Source organism: Paralichthys olivaceus, chromosome 9 (genome assembly GCF_024713975.1).
Source record: "Paralichthys olivaceus isolate ysfri-2021 chromosome 9, ASM2471397v2, whole genome shotgun sequence".
Classification (NCBI taxonomy): Eukaryota; Metazoa; Chordata; class Actinopteri; order Pleuronectiformes; family Paralichthyidae; genus Paralichthys; species Paralichthys olivaceus.
In genome coordinates this window covers 2,087,319-2,101,559 of record NC_091101.1, presented here as the reverse complement: position 1 = coordinate 2,101,559, position 14,241 = coordinate 2,087,319, and the positions used below count along the sequence as shown (strand labels likewise).

Here is a 14,241-nt window from a genome sequence, read left to right as displayed (position 1 = left end):
TTTTTATTATTATTTTTAGGTTTTATCCAACACCTCCAATTGTTTGACACTATGAAACATTGCAACCTATTTTGTCTCTACGTGTTGAATTTGTGCAAGAAGCAACTGCGTGCTATAAACCCTCAGCACTGGACTTTATACAGTCAGCTACAGTAACAGTTGATGTTAATGAGGTTAGTGTTAGTACAGTTAATGATCAGCTGTAACAGAAAAGTCTGAGCTGGGCACAAACACACCAAAATCAGTGATTAACAGTTTATAAGCAGCCCCTGAGTTGTATTGACCTGACAGATGTCTGAAGTGTTTTCTCGATGAAAACACATCTCACAGCGGATGATAAACAAAACAGTTGAGAAGCACACAGCAACAAAGGCTTTAAACAGCCTCAGAGGTTGCTGTACCATGCTGAAGAGGAACTCAAGCCCCTCAAAGGAGTATCTATAAATAGTGTGGATGCTAACAGCAGAATGAAATGCCACCCTTAGTCACAGTCATGTTCTGGGTCTAAACACCATAATGAGCAGATTTACTGTAGATCTGAATCCATGTCCCCTCTGTTGTTTGATAACAGCGTCTGTCTTCATATGCAGAACGATCAATTTCAGATGGTTTTTAAAGATGGAACAGGATTCAATGTGTCTAAGAGGGTTCAATAATGAACATGATAACATGATGAAAAGCACTGGACTTAAACTTTTTTTTAAGCAACATTCAACAGGGCACCTTTAATGAAAATTAAAAGAATATCATCCTTCTAATAGCTATACTGCTTATACTTGGAGGGTGGAGGGGGAGCTGGAGCCAATCCCAGATGATGTTGGCTGAGAAGTGGGGTACACCCTGACTGGTCGCCAGTGCTAAGAGTATCATGTACTGTATATATCGGCAATATAACAAAGAAGGCATTGCCCAATTCTTCTCCATATGGTGCAGTCAGTACTGCAGTGCCACAGATTAAGGCCTACACAGCATCACAGGTTGTAGGATGTTATGTGTTGGATTATTTTATCTGCATGAACAAATTATATTCAAGTCATTTGTCTGTAAAATTATTTTATATCCTCACCAGTAATTCTCATTAGCTGCTCTTCACACTTTACATTCTCATGACATGAGACGATCCTGATTGTATCTGGACTGGTCTACACTCGTAAAAATCAAAGTTGTTTGAGTCATTGTTCTCACAAGAGCTCAAAGCTCAGATTTTACATTTTAAGAAAAGCCCCCCCCCCCCAATAATAAAAAACGATATGAATGCCACAGTGCTTCTGGGTTTTATGTTGCCACAAAACAAGGTAACTTACTTGAGACTTTAAAAATGACTATCTCAGGATAACTGACTCAGGTTCTGACTTTGTGTTCACAATAATTTCCATAAACCAACATCCCAAGGCAGCAAACACATTGCCCCAAACCCTTTAAAGGTCATTTGCAATATCAAGCACAAGCACATGAAAAATGTATTGTTTTCAAATGAACACATCGTTTCTGTTGTTCTGATTTTGAAGCCATTTGGCTGGATCCACTCAATCTTTCTAGACCACCACTGTTTCCTCAGCTCACTTTATCTTCAGTTTCAGTGGCCGTGTTCAGTCTGAAGCTAAAGTTATATCCCTCTTTCCCTCCAGTCTTCTTCTTCAGCAGCTGCTGCAAGTCCAGCTCCTGTTCGCATCTCCCCCATCACTCATCCCCCTGCTCAGGTTGATGGTGCCTCCTGAAACCCCAGGGGGCTGGCTCAACACTAGAGGCTTTTGAGACTTTAGTTTGTGGGCCACCGTCATAAAAATAGCCTCAACGTGGTCACTGTTTCCACTGCCACAGCTTCCTTCTCCTTGGCTGTTAGGGCTTTTTGCAGATGTCTCGAATAGTGGCATGGAATGGGCATCTGCGAACTGCTGCGCCACATCTGTGCTCACTTGGATGGAGTCTTGGAGGTCGCACTTGTTTCCAACTAAGATCCTGGGTACCTCCGTGCCCAGCGCGTGCTGCTTGCACTCCTCAATCCAGGCAGGGAGGCTGCGGAAGCTAGCAGCGTTGGTGACATCATAGACGAAGACAACAGCATGCACATTGCGATAGTAGTGCTGCACCATGGACTTCCTGAAGCGCTCTTGTCCTGCAGTGTCCCACAGCTGGATCTGTAGAAGACAATAAGGAAATATAAAATCCCAATAGAAGACCCAAACCAGCAATTGATTGTGCTACTAAGAAGTATTGTGTGTGCACCAAAGCTTGATGCAGCTTGTTCCTGTTGTTACATCTTGCATTTTAAAATGAACCAATCAGAGGGAACAAGCTGTAGAAATTGGTGGTATTGGTGTTGCATACGATGTATGAGAGGGGTAGCGTGTGGGTGCTGGTAGAAAACTAGAGTAGAAAGGAAATATGAGACATGAGGGGGGGACACTTTGTGTGCTTTTATAGTAGCTGGGTGCATCTGGCCCAAGTGATCCCTGTCAGCCTAGGGAAGGCCTAGAGATGGAGACAACAATACAAAACACATACAAGCAGAGGGCCACCACACCCTGTGCTAGAGCTCCACTGTTGGCCTAAATAATCTCAAATACATTACACAGACACACAACATACAGATACACAACACACTGCAGCTTGTTGTTGTTTTTTAACGTATTTCAACGATTCAAATCAAATTGTAAAAAGCACAGACACTTCCACTCAAATGATCTACATTTAAAAACGAAAACAAACATTTACTATTTACTATCATACCATGACCCTAAAACTAAGTGTTAACCCTCAAACAGACTTTGAAAAAGTGAGGACAGGGAAAATGTGCCCACTATGTAGGGTCTGTGGTTAAAATGCTCCTCACAAAGATATAAGAACAGGAACACACACAGGTTTTAGAGAGTGTTGTGTTTTGCACACCTTGATTTTCTCGCCATCAATCTCCACCAGCCTCTCCCTGAAGTCCACCCCGATCGTGGCCTCGGTCTTCTCGGGGAACTTGCCGGCACAGAAGCGATAGGTGAGGCACGTCTTTCCGACCCCCGAGTCCCCGATCACGATGATTTTGAAGATGCGGGTCCGCGGCGGAGGAAGAGTGGAGCTCGTCAGAGAGCCGGAGAATGCAACCGACGACCCGCTCTCCGCCATGCCACGCTGACAGAGTGGACGTGACACGATTCGAAGACGTGGAGGAGATTTACAGCGGGTATCAGGCGTCCTGGTGCATACGGGTCCCGATCACGCACAGCCTGTGGCCTCAACCTGCCAGCGGACAAGCCACAGCAAACACTCCCAGCTGTCAGGCCACGTACTGGACTGGCTGCTGAAGTCTCTTCTCGCGAGATCCACTGTATGCGGCGTTCACAGTGCAGTGGGAAAGACGAACACTGACATCCGCGCTCTGGTGGTTAACAAACTATCAATAGACCCTCAGCTATCAGGGGGGGGAACACCAGTGACACTGTATGACCTTCACATTTCTTCATTTTAAGCTCTGCTCGCCGCTGATTTCATGTGTTTGTGTGAACTCTCACATGCGGCGCGCTGCCTGATGGAGAGCGACACCTGCTGGTCACATAATAGAACTAACGGCAGTTGAAAGTAACAGAGCGTTTCCATTTCATATCATGTCGTTCTCTTGTTCAACTTCACCAACCAACAGTGCGAGTTCTACTCTTCTACACTTATTGCACAGTTCAAATTAAAGTTACTTTGCAGATTCAGATTTTACAAAAATATAATTCAACTAATAAAATGCCACCAGGCAGTGTCAAGTAGTAAAGTTGACGTCATGTCCAAGCACGTTTTTAAAAGATTGGTAAGATTGAAGCAGCAGAGCTTGAGACATCTGACTTTTAGCCTGATAAACAAACAGAGGGATTCCCATTTCATTCCCAGCATTTGCCATCACTGTTAACTATTACCAGTTTGAATAAAAGGCTAACATTTACCAACAGTAGTACAGGCCTTAATGATTTCAGCAGGGATATTATCCCCACACTTCACAAAGCTCCCAGGCACTTTTCACGCTCCTTTCCTTTTGTGTCAATATTATTTGGTTTTACTTCCAGGTAATTGGCAATTTAGCATTGCTGTTAGTTTGAATATCTACTTCTTCAGCTCGAGAGAAAACGAGAGAAGGGAACTTCAAATAACACATATATCTTTTAGTTTGTTTATCCATCCATTATATTCAGCTGCTCACATGGTTCCAAGCAATGATGTATTATAAGACAATGGACCCCCCCCCATCCTACATAAGACCTCCACACTGATATACACACAAAGCCACCATAAACAACAATCTTTGTGGTCATTTGGTAAGGCAAAGTGCCTTGTTTCATTCAGAAACAAGGCACTTTAAAGGGCTTTACATTAAAATAATAGATGCCATTCAAATTGTATTTAAAAGAAAATTAGAGAAAATAATATAGGTATAGAAGCTTGTTCCGATGTGGGAGCACAGAAATTTTAAGCTTCTACACTTTGCTTAGTGTTGATTGCGAACACTGACTAAATCTGTCCCACATGACCTGAGCCATCATGAAAGGTAAACAGAGATGTAAACATGTCAAAGTCAAAGTCAGCTTTATTGTCAATTTCAGTTTGCAGTTCGCAGATGCCCATTGTATTGCTCTCAATGGTGCCCCCGTAGAATGTGCACATGATGGGTTGTGGTGCACTCGCTCGCTTCAGTTTGCGCAGGAAGTAGAGGCGCCACTGGGCTTTCTTCACCAGTGATGCGGTGTTGGTGGTCCAGGAGAGGTCCTCACTGATCTGCACCCCCAGGAATTTAGTGCTGCTCATTCTCTCCACAGCAGCACCATCGATGGTCAGTGGCAGGTGTTGGGTGTGGCCTCTCTGGAAGTTGACAACAATCACCTTGGTCTTGCTGACATTCAGTAGGAGATTGTTGTTTCTGCACCACGTGGTCAGAAGTTTGACCTCCTTCCTGTAGTGAGTCTCATCGCCCTTGTTGATGAGACCCAACAGAGTTGTGTCGTCCGCAAACTTCACTATGTGGTTGGTGCTGTAGGATGTTGTGCAGTCGTGTGTCAGCAGGGTGAAGAGCAGGGGGCTGAGCACACAGCCTTGGGGTGCCCCTGTGTTCAGGGTGATGCTGCTCGAGGTGTTGTTGCCGACACGTACTGCTTGTGGCCTCTGAGTGAGGAAGTCCAGCAGCCAGTTGCAGAGGGGGGTGCTGAGCCCCAGTTTATCCAGTTTGCAGATGAGGTGTTGTGGGATTATGGTGTTGAATGCTGAACTGAAGTCTATGAACAGCATTCTCACGTATTAGTCATTTCTGTCCAGGTGGGTGAGGGTTGGGTGGAGGGCAGAGCAGATTGCATCCTCTGTGGATCTTTTGGCTCGGTATGCAAACTGGAAGGGGTCCAGGGTGGGGGGGAGGATGGAACTGATGTGTGACATGACTAGCTGTCCGAAGCACTTCATGATGATGGGTGTCAGTGCCACAGGACAGTAGTCATTGAAGCAGGATGGAGCAGATTTCTTTGTCACAGGTATGATGGTGGCGGCCTTGAAACACGATGGAACCACAGCTTGCCTTAGAGAAGTGTTAAAGACGTCTGTGAAGACATCCTTGCGCTCCTCTGCACAGTCCTTCAGCACAAGACCAGGGATGTTGTCTGGACCTGTGGCCTTACGGGTGTTGGTAGTGGAGAGTGTCCTCTTTACGCTGGCGGCAGACAGGCACAGAGTCTGATCGTGAGGAGGGGGTGGGGCCTTCTATGGGCGTGTGTTGTTTTGTGCTTCAAAGTGCAAAGAATGTCTGAGGCCATTCGGTACCTTATAGTCAAGTAATACAATTTTAGGGTCCATCTTTAAAAGCCAGTGCAATGTGTTATGGTCTGGTGTGATGTGTGGTGGTGTTGCGTCTGTTTGTTTCTCTCTTTGTGGTTTTCAAGATTCAAGAGTCAAAAATAAAAAGGGCACAACATAAAACAGGGTATTGAACATAGAAGGTCTTGCCTTGATTGACTTTTCAATCAGAATTCTGAGAAAAAAGTCAAATTCTGAGAAAAAAGTCAGAATTCTGAGAAAAAAGTCAGAACTCAAATTTTTTTCCACAGTGGCCCTAATCCTCTTCCATAGTATAGCATAGTGCCTGTGTTGATGTTTTGTTTATTTTCATTTTCGACTTGATTGCTATCACTGAAGTTATTCACTTACAGAGCTAGCTAGAAGTGCTTGCTGTGGATGGCAGAAGTCACATGAGGAGTGAACTGGACCAATGAATCAAGCTTCAGCAAGTATTATGGTGGAAATTTGACCTGGTGAGACTTCTGAAATAAAGAGATCTGACAATGATAGTCTTTTAATTGTACTTTGCCAGGTGTACAATTTATAGACTTATAGGTGCAAACCTGAAAGTGCACCAATAATTATTAAGGTAGTTTGGAACAAGCAGCTCAGTTCCATTCAATATGAATGTCTATCAAGCATACATTATGTGTTTGGGTGGATCGTTGGTCTAATATATGTATGAAGAAATTACAATTTATATGGGACCAATAAAGAAACAATACAATAGTACAGAATTTTAAGCATCAAATTTTAGATGAATAAATGAGGAATGAGCACAATCATGTGTTGTTTTCTAAGCCTGTGACATTCACTGAGGCCACTGCCTCTATTACACTGACATTATTTAATTTAATTTAATTTTTTAAGTAGATTTGAATTTCTCTCCTAATTTCATTCAATACGTTGGTCTTTCATTTTGAGAGCACTAGTTTTTCATTTTACGTTTAGATTTTGTAATGTTTTCCCTCCAAACCCTGCTCTCTATCTCTGGCATCATACCCATTGTGCTGGTTTTGTCTCGGTTTTCATCACAATCAAAATAACAATTATATGATTTGACTTGTCTCATTACATAAATAGATGTTTATCATGTTCTGACCCACTTTCCATTACCTAAATCAAACAAAAACCACAAGCACCATGTGTATGTATTCAACACTGATTTTGATGTGTGTCAATCAATAAATGTATCATTGTCAAGGCTGTTGCTAGTGTGGCAACATAAGGGCGTAATGTGTGAATTAGGGCAGTGTAAAGGTTTTTAATTTAGTTTGCCAGACAACGCCACCCTGGGAGTTTCACCCAGGGAAATATTCTAAATATAACAATTATATCTAGTATTAAGATAATCTATTTGCAACCGAGGCAGAGACAACAGTTCAAGAATACAAGATTTATTAATTACAAAATAACTTATTTTAAAAAGGTAAAGGATCACTTGCTCTAGGAAAATCCAGGGAAGCCAATCAGGGCTGAGCCTCATTGTGCCAGATGGTGCAAAACAGAGGGAATCCCAGGAACACCACGTGTGAAGCAACTAAAAATGACACAAAAACAAGCCGACATGCAAAACACAACACAGGAGGGACACCACCACCGGGATTCCAATCCACCACCGTAGACTCAGCACTTGAATGGGGGGTGGGATCAGAGAGCAACGGGTTAGACATGAGAGTAATGAATACAAAACTATTTAATAATTAAAAATATATATTTCTGATGAAAAAGCGGAGCCATACACGTAGAAGACACCAACAAAGATGTCAAGAGAGCTTTTGGTCATTACAACTGACACGATGTGCTGTAAACAAGATCTCTGCTGCAGAATCAATATCCTGTCTGAAGCTCCAGAGAGTCTCTTCCTGAGAATCTCCCGCTGCATTTTTCATGTAAAAGGCAATCTTCGCAGAAAGTCTGAACCCAATTCTCGGGATTTTCTCCGGTGATCTTTTCTGAAAAAGGCTTATTATAATGGTTCGCTGTCATGGCTGTCAGTCATTGTCAAGGCTGTTCCCTGAAACAATCAGCTCAAGAGGGAAAGTTTGCCTACAATGTAGTGAAACAGAACTAGAGCTTACAATCAACTGGCTTATTTAGAAATGTCTACATTCACTTATAAGCTGAGGCAATTGTGTGCAATATAATTGCCCCTCACACTATGGAGTGTCTGAAGGACCACATCATGGATGTTGACCTCATCTCTATTTCTGTTGATGCCTCAAACATTTAAGGCAGTGAGGCTTAATCCAACAGTTATCTGGCACTTCAAATCAACTGAGGGGATGAACGTTTACAAAACACTTCTGGAGTCTCAGGGATAAACTTTGTTGCAGCCAAACTATTATGTTTGCAAGGACTCAATGATCACACCGTGTAGTTTCGTTTCATTACTTTACTGAACTGTCCGAACATCACAGTTTACGACACCTGCCATACTTCAGTGCTGAAACTCTTAAAGGCACAGTAACCTGTCACAAACACAACAGGCTCTGTTTTCAGACATAACAGTGACCCCTTCTTCAGATGTAATAACACATATGCCTCCATACTGCTCCTGTGGTGTCAGTGTAGTGTCCGCAAGCCCCGACATTCATACTTGAAATGGCATCATTTTCAACATGTTTTAAGCCTAAAAGTCCACTACCAGAAGTAATGATGCACACCGCGTGCATGCCCTTTGGCAAGGGTGTGTGCGGTTTTCTGGTGTGTCTGTGAGCATGTGAAGTGCTTCCAAGGAGGCTATCAGAGGACATTAATCTCTATTATTGTATATTATTATGCTCTTGTTGTTTTCATTCATGTAAATTCACTGGTGTGATCCCTTAGTATATGTTTGCTTGCTTTTTGGTATATGTCTATTTTGGAGTTAGAGCACCCCCCGGAGAAAACTCCACCAGCCGCCACTGGACGTATAGTATGTCTTTCCATCCACTAGAGGGCGACTCCTCCCCACAGGAATCTGCCTAGGCCTCCCTCATTGTTTTTCCTTGGTCTATGCAATATCTATTTATTTACGACAGTTTCTTTACATGATGAGTTGTTGGTCGATCTGTGATCTTTGTTTTCTTTTGACTTTTTTTGTTGTCTCTTTGTACCACTGAGAGGAGTTGCACTTAAGTTTCCTTGTACAGCTGTTCAACAACAATAAACACTTGAATTGATATAAAGCATTATCCCTACTTTTGTATATAATGTTTCAATTTTTACTCATATTTTCAGTCTTTCTATGTTTTTCACTTTGCTACTTTCCTCATTATCATCAACCTGCAGAGCCGGAGAGCCCGTGTTCTCCACCATTTAAGACCTACACATGTGTGAGTTCCAGACCCACTTAGAGAAGGACATTGACCATCTAGTATTCATTGGAATGAATACATCATTGGTTTTCAGCACGCAATGATAGACAAATATATATACAGTAATGAACAGCTTTAAGCAGCACTCCACTGCGATTTCCATGACTGTGCCCATAAAAGCTCTTCAAGTTTATGTTTCCTTTAAAAAACATACAATAACCAATAAAGTATTTGTAAAAATAGTAAAAAAACATTTATTGTAATCACACATAAATCCCTCCATTAACCCTGACAGTCCTCAAGCAGGTGAAGAAGGTGAGGTCAGCTCAGGTGCTGTTGGATGGGCACTGCTGACTTCTTCCAACGCTCTGGTTTTCTCAACCCCAGAGCGTGGCGGATTCTCTTCCAGAGTGAAGTCTTATTTGGTTTCTGAGGGAGAACACTGGAGAGAGAATTCTCCTCAGTGACATCATCCTTACTCTCTCCATTGAGCTGACGACTGGAAACATCAGCTTCATGACAGTGGCAGACCTCATGACAAGAAGCTCTGAGCCTCATCAGCTCTTCTTGAAGAGCGTTATTCTCATCCTGAGGCAGCTCGCTGGTGTGAGTCTCCTTGTCCATGGAGTCAATCTTTTGGTTGTGAGCTTGCCTTTCCTCCACCTCTGTCACCACAAACTCAACCCTGCTGAAATCCCTTATTAAAGGGGCCACCTTCTCCTTCAGAGCCACATTGTCCTCTTCCAGAGCCTTCGCTTTGTTGCCCTGTACAGCCAGTTTGCCATTGTGGGCTTTAGAGCGAGCTGCCATTTTCTCCTTCACCCCCATCAGAAGCTCATCCTGCTGTTTGAGCTCCTCATCCAGAGCCTTCATTACAGCCAGTTTGCCAATCATGGCTTTAGAGGGAGCTGTCATTTTCTCCTTTAGAGCCACATTGTCCTCTTCCAGAGCCTTCACTTTGTTGCTCTGTACAGCCAGTTTGCCATTGTGGGCTTTAGAGCGAGCTGTTATTTTCTCCTTCATCCTTATCAGAATCTCCTCCTCCTGTTTGAGCTTCTCTCTCAGAGCCTCTATCTTAGACTGCAATGTTCCACGAGTCTGAAAAACAGAAACATGGAATTCATTTTTAGAAGTAGACTCAACACAACCTGACCATACATTTCTTAAAAAAAAATGTTTTACCGGAATGTCCATTTCGGTAAAGGGGGATTTGTGGTTAAGAGAGAAGTGTCTTCTTGATGAATTTTACTGAACAAATCAGTTGTTGTCTCCGTAGGCAGGATTGTTGTCTTCACAAACAAGGACTGTGGTCTTCTCAGTTGATGGTCTGTTATTCATAAGTTTGGTAGTTCGAAGGAACAAAGTCCTCTACAGTCTGTAGAGTCTTTGGTCCTTTGATTGACATCTAAGGATTTGCAAGCCAGCAATCACTTTGATGGTTGCCCCCACAAAAATCATTAAAGAAGGTTTTTAAGAAGCAACAGTTTCCATGGCGATTTTTATAACTACACAACATGGCTGCCCCTGGGGGTTTATCAGGTTGACTTCTATATGATGCACATTGTTGCAGAGCATACACAAATCTTTAGCTCGGCAGCTACTATACCCATGTTCCACAATACCTCCCCTTGATGCTTGTAGTATATTTATTTTTTATATTTAATTCTTTGTTTCCTATTTTTATATTTTCTATATTTATACTTGCGCAAATACACCACAGCAAATTCCTTGTATGTGTAAACCTGCTTGGCAATAAAACCAGATTCTGATTTATGACAAACAGCAAGTTAGCACTGAACACTTGCAGGTCACAGGGTTTTAGTGGAACTAGACCGTCTCCTATGGCTATATTTGTAAATACACAACATGACTGACCCAGAGGGTGTTTGTTTGTATCAGGTTAACTTCTGTATCTTGCACATCAATACAAGTGTACAGGAATCATTAGTATTTTAATGCAGTGTACACGGCTGCTGGGCTAGGTAGCTATTATTAGCATGCAAATGCCAAACAGCAAATCAGAAATACTTGTATCTGACTTCTCTGAAGATTCTCTACTGCCCTCTAATCTCTTGCGTTTGGCATCACGACTTGCTGACAGTGATTGCAGCTTCCTTCTAGGCGTGATGTGTGTTGTTGATTTGTTTTCAGTTGCAGTCGCACTGTTTGTTGCAGGTATACAATGGCAGTGCGATATTTCTAGCTAACTGTTAGATTCACAACAATTTTATAACATTCTTCAGACACTGTCAAGTGATATAGCACTGCTGGTCAGTTCTCTTCTTTGGTCCAAACTGAAATATGTCAACAACAACAATGAAATCTTGTATAGAAAATAGACTGTATATGAAGATAGACGACCACTTCCTCTAAAAAATATCTCAGGTAGTGATGCTGCCATCTCGTGCTTTTGCCGTCAGTTGGAACCTGAGTTTGAGCAGCAGTGATCATACAATCTCTTCTCCAACCTCCATTCGAGAGGAGAACTTTGGTTGAAAAACTGTGAAATTGGACCACATTAAGCTGATATTAAAATCAAATCAAAAAATCAAACAAGCCCACGAAAAAGGTCAAACGTACACCCAAGCATTTTCCCGTAAATGGTACAGCTGAAAGGCTTGGCTAGCAGGTTGTATAGAGTATGAGTCATAAGATATCCAGCAGTATATGGCACCTCCTTTTATTTCATCTTAATAGTGTTTGTTAATAGCACTGTGTGTGTTTCAGGAATGTGTACTTAGTAAACACTAAGAACGAGACTCAGTCTGTAGTCTGATGATGCATACTCTACTTACTATCTGAGCACACGGCAACAACTATTAATAATTTACATTATTTATCAATTATATTATTATTATTTTTGTATATATTATTTTGATTTAGTTTTCTAAGTTTAGTTTTTTTAATTGGTTTGTGCAGTATGCAGTATACTGTTAGCTGTCTGTTTTTGTGTAAAATGACTGACATGTTTATTTTTGTTTATTGATCAAATAAATACCTACTATTTCACAAAGAACTGGTATCCTGCAGTTTGTATTAAATCGTAGTGAGATGGTTACTGAAAACTGAGTATGGCACGGCACAGCCCCACCAAGAATATTTTTCACCAGCCGCCACTGATACTTACATGCCTCAAGTGGTTTTTGATGTTATTGTGGTAATTTACCATTTATTTAACACTTCCAATGAACAGTTTGAAGCACGTTCAGAATCAGAATCAGAAATACTTTATTAATTCCCGTAGGGAAATTCAAACTTTAACTAGCTTTAGTAAATGGTTGTGTTATCATTTTAATATTAATAAGCTGCATGTGTAAGTTGCATGTGATACAGACTCGTAGAACCACCTCTCACAACCTCATTTTTTAGCCTGTTATGGAATTCACAGTGAATTAGACTCAGTGCAAATGTGTAATTATATAACAGTTTAGATGTGATTATAATCTCCACACACTACTGTTGTAAACAGTTCTCATATTTATTATATATGTATCTGTTTTAACACTGCGAGAAGTTGAGGGACTTGAAGTTATCACCAGCACTGTGAGAGATTATCACCTTGAATATTACAGATGTGGTAGAAAGACAATTTATATATTTGTACAATGTTTATTTCTCTTAGTACATCAGTTTGGCTGAAATCTGTGGTGCTTCCACCTGCTGAACACAGAATAAACTGTAAGTACCAGTCTTGGCTGCTTAACACAGCTGATATTACATGTCAAATCAAATCAAATCAAATCAATCTGTACAGGGAGTGACACCCTCTGTCCTTAGACCCTCGGTTCGAGTGAGGAAAAACTTGCCCACAAAAAGAGCCCTTTTAACAGGGAAAAGAAGGTGGAAGAAACCTCAGGGAGAGTCACAGAGGAGGGATCCCTCTCCCAAGACGAACAGACGTGCAATGGATGTCACGTGTACAGAACAAAGCAACAGAAACATATTGTACAATTACAATGAAAGACAATGATCGCAGGAGCAGTGGTTAGCAGTGGTGGTACATTTAACAATGCTACAATAATAAACAAGTTAATATTAATTTCATGGAATTATGACTAATAGTAATAATGAGTGGATGTCAGGCAGGGCCATGGCAGTAGTGGCAACCACGATCAATTACAGGGAGCAGCCATGATCCATGAGAACCTGCTGGACGAGAGAGCACAGAAACTCCAGGGAAGAAGTTTAGTTAGTAACATGCATCAATGAGACATGTATGTTTAGAGATGGGGATGATAATAGAGAGAGGGGGGGGGCATAACTATAGCAGCATAACTAAGGGCTGACCTGAGCCAGCCCTAACTATAAGCTCTATCAAAGAGGAAAGTCTTAAGTCTTTTCTTAAAAGTGTTGACCGTGTCTGCCTCCCGAACCCAAAATGGTAGTTTGTTCCACAGAAGAAGAGCTTGATCACTGAAAGCTCTGGCTCCCAATCTACTTTTGGAGACTATGGGAACCATAAGGAACCCAGCATTCTGAGAGCGTAGTGTTCTGGAGGGGTAGTAGGGTACTATGAGCTCTTTGAGATATGATGGTGCTTGCCCATGAAGAACTTTGTATGTAAGGAGGATAATTTTAAATTCTATTCTGGATTTAACAGGTAGCCAATGTAAAGAAGCCAAAATGGGAGAGATGTGATCTCTGATCTTGGTTCCTGTTAGAACACGTGCAGCAGCATTCTGAATTAGCTGCAAAGTCCTAAGAGACTTATTGGAGCAACCTGATAACAAAGAGTTGCAATAATCCAGCCTAGAAGTAACAAATGCATGGACAAGTTTTTCTGCATCCGTTTCAGAAACAATGCGTCTAATTTTGGTGATGTTACGTAAGTGGCAGAAAGCAGTCTTTGAAATGTGTTTTATATGGACATTAAAAGACAGATCCTGATCAAAAACAACGCCGAGATTCTTAACGGTGGAGCTGGAGGCCAGGGGGATCCGGTCTAAAGTAACTAAGTCTCTAGAAAGAGAGTTTCTGAGGTTTTTGGGTCCAATTACAAGAATTTAGCATCAGAAAATTGTAGGTCATCCAACTGTTTATATTCTTAAGACATTCTTGAAGTTTAGTTAACTGATTGGTTTCATCAGGCTTGATCGATAAGTATAATTGGGTGTCATCGGCATAAAAATGAAAATTAATGGAGTGATTCCTA

At 41.7% G+C, this 14,241-nt stretch overlaps 2 protein-coding genes across 2 annotated transcripts; both read right to left on the bottom strand.

The window, feature by feature from the left end:
• Nucleotides 1-1,036: 1,036 nt before the first annotated feature.
• rab33ba (RAB33B, member RAS oncogene family a) lies at nt 1,037-3,295 on the bottom strand. Its single transcript, XM_020084087.2, has 2 exons — nt 2,890-3,295; nt 1,037-2,138 (listed from the first exon to the last, which is right to left on the bottom strand). Exons 1-2 carry the CDS (start codon nt 3,115-3,117, stop codon nt 1,638-1,640), a joined length of 729 nt encoding a protein of 242 aa, XP_019939646.1. The 5' UTR covers nt 3,118-3,295; the 3' UTR covers nt 1,037-1,637.
• A 6,022-nt stretch (nt 3,296-9,317) lies between these two features.
• LOC138411434 (paramyosin-like) lies at nt 9,318-10,430 on the bottom strand. Its single transcript, XM_069531750.1, has 2 exons — nt 10,272-10,430; nt 9,318-10,187 (listed from the first exon to the last, which is right to left on the bottom strand). Exons 1-2 carry the CDS (start codon nt 10,281-10,283, stop codon nt 9,411-9,413), a joined length of 789 nt encoding a protein of 262 aa, XP_069387851.1. The 5' UTR covers nt 10,284-10,430; the 3' UTR covers nt 9,318-9,410.
• Nucleotides 10,431-14,241: the final 3,811 nt, after the last annotated feature.